Source organism: Leucoraja erinacea, chromosome 37, assembly GCF_028641065.1.
Source record: "Leucoraja erinacea ecotype New England chromosome 37, Leri_hhj_1, whole genome shotgun sequence".
NCBI lineage: Eukaryota > Metazoa > Chordata > Chondrichthyes > Rajiformes > Rajidae > Leucoraja > Leucoraja erinaceus.
Window position 1 is genome coordinate 8,528,359 of NC_073413.1, and position 8,764 is coordinate 8,537,122.

Here is an 8,764-nt window from a genome sequence, read left to right on the forward strand (position 1 = left end):
CGGGATTACATTGTACCCGTGGCGGGGGGAACCATACGAGGTGATTAAATAAATTAGAGTACAAAGGATAAGTGATATTAACCTAGATAGACACAAAATGCTGGAGTGACTAAAGGCCCTGTCCCACTGTATGAAGTAATTCAAGAGTTCTCCCGAGTTTCCCCTGATTCAAACTCGGAGAATTACGGTAATGGCCGCTCGTAGGTACTCGGGGCTCTCGTGGACATTTTGCAACATGTTGAAAAAAACTTCCCGAGCTTACCGTGTTTCCCGAGACTACCGGCCGTTAGCGTTACGAGCCGCCAAGAGATGTCCCGAGCTCCGATTACCCGCTACGTACATTCTATGTGCTTACCACGAGTTTGATTTTTTTTTAAACTCGGGAGAGCTCTTGGCTAAACTCGTATAGTGGGACAGGGCCTTCAGTGGGACAGGCAGCATCTCTAAATAGAAGGAATGGGTGACTTTTCCGTCCGGGACCCTTCTTTAGCTAATAGAAACATAGAAACATAGAAATTAAGTGCAGGAGTAGGCCATTCGGCCCTTCGAGCCTGCACCGCCATTCAATATGATCATGGCTGATCATCCAACTCAGTATCCCGTACCTGCCTTCTCTCCATACCCCCTGATCCCCTTAGCCACAAGGGCCACATCTAACTCCCTCTTAAATATAGCCAATGAACTGGCCTCAACTACCCTCTGTGGCAGAGAGTTCCAGAGATTCACCACTCTCTGTGTGAAAAAAAGTTCTTCTCATCTCGGTTTTAAAGGATTTCCCCTTTATCCTTAAGCTGTGACCCCTTGTCCTGGACTTCCCCAACATCGGGAACAATCTTCCTGCATCTAGCCTGTCCAACCCCTTAAGAATTTTGTAAGTTTCTATAAGATCCCCTCTCAATCTTCTAAATTCTAGAGAGTATAAACCAAGTCTATCCAGTCTAATGGCCTAGTTAGGATGAGGATTAGTTATCAAACTTAAAATAGAGCTGAGGAATTAAAGGACTACTTTCCAGTTGGAAGGTTCTGATGAATAGAAGAGGTTTTGAGGATGTAACAAGTAGAATGGATAAAGGAGAGACAGTGGATGTGGTGTATCTGGAATTTCAAAAAGCCTTTGACAAGGTCCCACACCAGAGATTAGTGTGCAAAATTAGAGCACATGGTATTGGGGGTAGAGTGTTGACATGGATAGAGAACTGGCTGGCAGACAGGAAGCAAAGAGAATTATAGGAATTAACGTGTCCTTTTCAGAATGGCAGGCAGTGACTAGTGGGTTGCCGCAAGGCTCGGTGTCGAGACCCCAGTTATTTACAATATATATTAACGATTTTGACGAGGGAATTAAAAGTGACATCACCAATTTGCGGAGGACACAAAGCTGGGCGGCAGTGTGAGCTGTGAAGAGGATGCCATGAGGCTGCAGGGTGACTTGGGTAGATTGAGGGAGTGGGCAAATGCATGGCAAATGCAGTTCAATGTGGAAAAATGTGATGTGGCAAGAACAGGAAGGCAGATTATTATCTGAATGTTGACAGATTAGGAAAAAGGGAAGTGCAACGAGACCGGAGGGTGTTTGTACATCAGTCACGGAAAGTTTTTTTTTTTCTGTACAGCACTTTGGTCAGCTTTGGTTGTTTTTTAAGGTGCTTAACAAATGAAGTTATTATTATTATTATTAAACATGCAGGTATAGCAGGCAGTGAAGAAAGCTAATGGCCTTCATTGCGAGAGGATTTGAGTTTAGGAGCAAGGGGGTCCGCCTGCAGTTGTACAGGGCCCTGGATAGACCGCACTTGGAGTATTAACTTAAAGAGATTAGTATACAAACTTAAAGCACACGGCATTGGGGGTTTCAGTATTGATGTGGATAGAGAACTGGCTGGCAAACAGGAAGCAAAGAGTAGGAGTAAACGGGTCCTTTTCACAATGGCAGGCAGTGACTAGTGGGGTACCGCAAGGCTCAGTACTGGGACCCCAGCTATTTACAATATATATTAATGATCTGGATGAGGGAATTGAAGGCAATATCTCCAAGTTTGCGGATGACACTAAGTTGGGGGGCAATGTTAGGTGTGAGGAGGATGCTAGGAGACTGCAAGGTGACTTGGATAGGCTGGGTGAGTGGGCAAATGTTTGGCAGATGCAGTATAATGTGGATAAATGTGAGGTTATCCATTTTGGTGGCAAAAACGGGAAAACAGACAATTATCTAAATGGTGGCCGATCGGGAAAGGGGGAGATGCAGCGAGACCTGGCTGTCATGGTACACCAGTCATTGAAGGTAGGCATGCAGGTGCAGCAGGCAGTAAAGAAAGCGAATGGTATGTTGGCTTTCATAGCAAGAGGATTTGAGTATAGGAGCAGGGAGGTTCTACTGCAGTTGTATTGCGGAGTATTGCGTGCAGTTTTGGTCTCCAAATCTGAGGAATGACATTATTGCCATAGAGGGAGTTCAGAGAAGGTTGATCAGACTGATTCATGGGATGTTAGCACTGTCTTATGAAGAAAGACTGGATAGACTTGGTTTATACTCTCTAGAATTTAGGAGATTGAGATGGGATCTTATAGAAACTTACAAATTCTTAAGGGGTTTGGACAGGCTAGATGCAGGAAGATTGTTCCCGATGTTGGGGAAGTCCAGGACAAGGGGTCACAGCTTAAGGATAAGGGGGAAATCCTTTAAAACCGAGATGAGGAGAACTTTTTTCACACAGAGAGTGGTGAATCTCTGGAACTCTCTGCCACAGAGGGTAGTTGAGGCCAGTTCATTGGCTATATTTAAGAGGGAGTTAGATGTGGCCCTTGTGGCCAAGGGGATCAGAGGGTATGGAGAGAAGGCAGCTACGGGATACTGAGTTGGATGATCAGCCATGATCATATTGAATGGCGGTGCAGGCTCGAAGGGCCGAATGGCCTACTCCTGCACCTAATTTCTATGTTTCTATGTTTCTATGTATTGTGTGCAATTTTGGTCTCCTAATTTGAGGAAGGATATCCTTGCTATTGAGGGAGTGCAGCGTAGGTTCACCAGGTTAATTCCCGGGATGGCAGGACCGACATATGATGAATGAATGAGTCGACTGGGCTTGTATTCACTGGAATTTAGAAGGATGAGAGGGATTCTTATGGAAACATAAAATTCTTAAAGGATTAGAAGGATAGATGCAGGAAAAACACGTGCACCTCCTCCAACCTCATCTACTGTATCCGCTGTTCCAGGTGTCGTCTCCTGTACATTGGCGAGACCAAGCGCAGGCTCGGCGATCGTTTCGCTGAACACCTCTGCTCAGTCCGCCTTAACCTACCTAATCTCCCAGTTGCTAAACACTTCAACTCCCCCTCCCATTCCCACACTGACCATTCTGTCCTGGGCCTCCTCCGCTGTCAGAGTCAGGCCCAGCGCAAATTGGAGGAACAACACCTCATATTTCACTTGGGCAGCCTACACCCCAGCGGTATGAACATTGACTTCTCTAACTTCAAGTAACCCTCTCTTTCCACCCCTCCCCTTTCCCAGTTCTCCAACCAGTCTGACTGGCTCCGACTACATTTTATCTCTGTTTGCATTGTTTACATTTCCGTTGATCTCCATTCCCTTTGTCTTGTTTTCACACTTTACACTTCCTTATCTACGCATCTCCCTCTCCCCTGAAATCAGTCTGAAGAAGGGTCTCGACCCAAAACGTCACCCATTCCTTCTCTCCAGAGATGCTCTGGATATCTCAATGGGGTTAGGTTAGGTAAGGGGGATGTACAGCGAGACCTGGGTGTCCTTGTACACCGGTCACTGAAAGTTGGCGTGCAGGTAGAGCAGGCAGTGAAGAAAGTTAATGAAATGTTGGCCTTCATAACAAGAGGATTTCAGTATAGGAGTAAAGAGGTTCTTCTGCATTTGTATAGGGCTCTGGTGAGACCACATCTGGAGTATTGTGTACAATTTTGATCTCCTAATTTGAGGAAGGAGATCCTTGTGATTGAAACAGTGCTGCGTAGGTTCATGAGATTGATTCCTGGGATGGCGGGACTGTCATATGAGGAAAGATTGAAAAGACTAGGCTTGTATTCACTGGAGTTTAGAAGAATGAGAGGGTATCTTATATAAACATACAAAATTATATAAGGACCGGACAAACTAGATGCAGGAAAAATGTTCCCAATGTTGGGCGAGTCCAGAACCAGGGGCCACAGTCTTAGAATAAAGGGGAGGCCATTTAAGACTGAAGTGAGAAAAAACTTTTTCAACCAGAGAGTTGTGAATTTATGGAATTCCCTGCCACAGAGGGCAGTGGAGGCCAAGTCACTGGATGGATTTAAGAGAGAGTTAGATGGAGTCAAGGGATATGGGGAGAAGGCAGGCACGGGTTATTGATAGGGGACGATCAGCCATGATCACCATGAATGGCGGTGCTGGCTCGAAGGGCCGAATGGCCTCCTCCTGCACCTGTTTTCTATGTTTCTATGTTTCTGTTTCTATCTACATTTCCTTTGTCCTGATTTCACACCTTACACTTCCTTATCTACACATCTCCCTCTCCCCTGACATCAGTCTGAAGAAGGGTCTCGACCCGAAACGTCACCCATTCCTTCTCTCCAGAAGGGGAAGGGGGATGTACAGCGAGACCTGGGTGTCCTTGTACACCTGTCACTGGAAGGTGCCGTGCAGGTACAGCAGGCAGTGAAGAAAGCTAATGGAATGTTGGCCTTCATAACAAGAGGATTTCAGTACAGGAGTAAAGAGGTTCTTCTGCAGTTGTATAGATGCTGCCTGTCCCGCTGAGTTACTCCAGCATTTTGTGTCTATCCTTGAGGCTCTATCTTCGGTTTAAACCAGCATCTGCAGTTCCTCCCTTGCACACTGTAAACACTCTCAGACTATTTTCATAAATAATAATACCCAGGTCACTTTAAACTCCTTCCTGATCTGCTGTGATCTTAACAGCACCTTTACCGCAGCCAGCTCACTGTAACCTGATCCTCTCTGCACCAGCTACTCCTAGTCACCCTCACCACACACACACACACACACAGAATCACAGTGTCATGTCACTCCCCTTTCTCGGTGGCAGCTGTACTCAAACCATTTCCTTTCCGGGGAGAAAAAAATATTAATCTCAACTCCCCGAAACACACCTAAAATAATAATAATCTAAGTTAGAACAAAGTGCCGTCGCCCACAAGATAAGGAGGTTAGATTACACCACAGCGCTCAGTAACAAGACAGAGAGGGTACATCTCACCAGTGTTGAAATCAGTGGCAGCAACAGCAGCAGCCAGCTTTTAAAGGGAACCATGCCAGTTTCCACTCAAGACCACCGCTTCGACACCTCTCTCCTGCTGAACTCAGCCGGTAGTCGCCATCAACCTGCCTGCCTGGCCTTTGTTGTGGATCATCTCATTCTCCTTCACAGTCTCCCGTTGAATGATTAAGCACCAAAATAGCTTGATCGTGACTTTTGCTCTGTGTGTGTGTGTGTGTGGCCCAACCCACTGAGGAAGTGAAAGCAAGAGCCAGTACCCGGGCCGGTCTGCTTTACCTGCTGGACTACCACACCCTGTTCAAGTTCAAGTCCGCATTTATTGTCACATGCACCAATTAATATACAGTGGTGACATTTGAGTTGCGTTACAGCCTTACGAGTAAAAATAAGGCAATACATTTCAGTACGGTGCGCTGAATCCCGCAGTGATTGCCGTGATTGCAGCCGAGAGCATGCTGACCGGTTGCATCGTGGCTTGGTCCGGCAACTTGAGCGCCCTGGAGAGGAAAAGACTACAAAAAGTAGTAAACACTGCCCAGTCCATCACCGGCTCTGACCTTCCTTCCATCGAGGGGATTTATTGCAGTCGCTGCCTCAAAAAGGCTGGCAGTATCATCAAAGACCCACACCATCCTGGCCACACACTCATCTCCCTGCTACCTTCAGGTAGAAGGTACAGGAGCCTGAAGACTGCAACAACCAGGTTCAGGAATAGCTACTTCCCCACAGCCATCACGCTATTAAACCTGGCTCGGACAAAACTCTGAATATTAATAACCCACTATCTGTTATTTGCACTTTATTAGTTTATTTATTCATGTGTGTATATATTTATATCATGGTATATTAACACACTGATCTGTTCTGTATTCATGCCTACTATGTTCTGTGTGCTGAAGCAAAGCAAGAATTTTATTGTCCTATACAGGGACACATGACGATAAACTCACTTGAACTTGAACTTGACTTGATTTCATGTTCTGGCTGTGATTTTATGTTCATAAGTGATAGGAGTGGAATTCGGCCCATCGAGTCCACTCCGCCATTCAATCGTGTTTGAAGATAGACACAAAATGACAATAGACAATAGACAATAGGTGCAGGAGTAGGCCATTCGGCCCTTCGATCCAGCACCGCCATTCAATGTGATCATGGCTGATCATCCCCAATCAGTACCCCGTTCCTGCCTTCTCACCATATCCCCTGACTCCGCTATCTTTAAGAGCCCTATCTAGCCCTCTCTTGAAAGCATCCAGAGAACCGGCCTCCACCGCCCTCTGATGCAGAGAATTCCACAGATTCACCACCCTCTGACTAAAGAAATTCCTCCTCATCTCCTTCCTAAAGGAACACCCTTTAATTCTGAGGCTGTGACCTCTGGCCCTAGACTTTCCCACCAGTTGAAACATCTTCTCTACGTCCATCAATTTTCACAGCTGGATTCAGCTCATGCTTTTTTCATGGAAAGAGAGAGAGAGGGAGGGTGAGAGAGAAGGGGGAGAGGGAGAGGGTGAGAGACAGGGGGAGAGGGAGAGAGGGAGAGGGGGAGAAAGAGGGGGCTGAGAGTGAGAGGGAGAGAGAGAGAGGGAGGGGAGAGAGGGAGAGGGTGAGAGAGAGGGGGAGAGGGTGAGGGGGAGGGGGAGAGAGAACGGAGGGAGAGAGAGTGGGGGGGAGAGTGGGAGAGGGGAGGAGGGGGGAGGGGAGGAGAGGGGGAGGAGAGGGGGGAAAGAAGGAGAGGGGGAGAGGAGGAGGAGGGGAGGGGGGAGGAGGGGGGGAGAGTGAGGGGGAGAGGAAGGGGTGGAGAGAGCGGGGGGGGGGGGGGGAGGGAGAGGGAGGAGAGTGTGTAGACCTCCATTTGAAGTGTTTTTTCTCACAAGGGATGTGGTTCCAATGTGTGCAGGTGTGTTTTTCCACAGTACATCGTCTCCCTTGTGCTTTTACTCCTGTTCCCTCTGTTTACAGTGAGTTGGTTTAAAAACAACTCTTCCCACAGGGAAACTGGTTCAGGGCCGCCTGTTATCCACAGCCCAACCATCCGCAAGTTGCCAGAGACACAACAGCTGCCTCCCCTGGAAACCTAGAAACAGCAGAGAAGATAGACACAAAACTCAGCGGGCCAGGCAGCATCTCTGTGGAGAAAAGGAATAGGCGGTGTTTTGGGTTGGCCTGAAGAAGGGTCTCGACCCGAAACGTGGCCCGTTCCTTTCCTCCACAGATGCTGCCTGTCCCGCTGAGTTACTCCAGGGTAACTTCAGGGTAAGCTGTTCACTCACTCATTGCTGAAAAGTGTGGGAAGAAACATAGAAACATAGAAATTAGGTGCAGGAGTAGGCCATTCGGCCCTTCGAGCCTGCACCGCCATTCAATATGATCATGGCTGATCATCCAACTCAGTATCCCGTACCTGCCTTCTCTACATACCCTCTGATCCCCATAGCCACAAGGGCCACATCTAACTCCCTCTTAAATATAGTCAATGAACTGGCCTCAACTACCCTCTGTGGCAGAGAGTTCCAGAGATTCACCACTCTCTGTGTGAAAAAAGTTCTTCTCATCTCGGTTTTAAAGGGTTTCCCCTTTATCCTTAAGCTGTGACCCCTTGTCCTGGACTTCCCTAACATCGGGAACAATCTTCCTGCATCTAGCCTGTCAAACCCCTTAAGAATTTTGTAAGTTTCTATAAGATCCCCTCTCAATCTTCTAAATTCTAGAGAGTATAAACCAAGTCTATCCAGTCTTTCTTCATAAGACAGTCCTGACATCCCAGGAATCAGTCTGGTGAACCGTCTCTGCACTCCCTCTATGGCAATAATGTCCTTCTCAGATTTGGAGACCAAAACTGTACGCAATACTCCAGGTGTGGTCTCACCAAGACCCTGTACAACTGCAGTAGAACCTCTCTGCTCCTATACTCAAATCCTTTTGCAATGAAAGCTAACATACCATTCGCTTTCTTTACTGCCTGCTGCACCTGCATGCCTACCTTCAATGAGGCATGCAGGCATGAAGGAACTACAGGAGCTGGTTTAAACGCACCACGCTGGGGTAACTCAGCGGGACAGGCAGCATCTGTGGAGAGAAGGAATGGGTGATGTTTCGGGTCGAGATCCTTCTTCAGACTGACAGGTTCCCAGCAATTTAACCCTTTCACTCACGGCTGGATTCAGCTCATGCTTTTTGCATGGAAGGGGGTGAAGAGGGAGAGAGGAAGAGAGAGACAGAGATAGGGGGCGAGAGAGAGAGAGGGAGAGGGGGAGAGGGAGAGGAGAGAGGGGGAGAGAGGTGGCGAGGGAGGAGAGAGAGAGAGAGAGGGGGATGGGGGGAAAGGGGGGAGGGGGGAGGGGGAGAGGGGTAGAGGGGGAGGGGAGGGGAGGGGGGGGGGGGGGAGAGGGGAGAGAAAGAGGGGGGAGGGGGAGGGGGGAGAGGGGAGGGGGGGAGAGGGAGAATCGGAGAGAGGGAGGGGGATGGGGGAGAGGGATAGAGGGGGAGGGGGAGAGTGGGAGGGG

The 8,764-nt window shown here is 48.1% G+C and overlaps 1 protein-coding gene across 3 annotated transcripts in view; it reads right to left on the reverse strand.

Moving 5' to 3' along the window:
- Positions 1 to 5,610, reverse strand: part of LOC129713895 (receptor-type tyrosine-protein phosphatase eta-like) — a 57,188-nt gene extending 51,578 nt beyond the window's left edge. Inside the window, exon 1 of one of the 3 annotated variants that reach the window (XM_055663261.1) lies at positions 5,238 to 5,610. In XM_055663261.1, the coding sequence (XP_055519236.1) occupies positions 5,238 to 5,291 (54 nt within the window). In that variant the 5' untranslated portion in view covers positions 5,292 to 5,610. The remainder of the gene's footprint in view (positions 1 to 5,237) is intronic. The other 2 variants (XM_055663262.1, XM_055663260.1) reach the window with 2 other exon arrangements.
- Between the last annotated feature and the right edge of the window lie 3,154 nt (positions 5,611 to 8,764).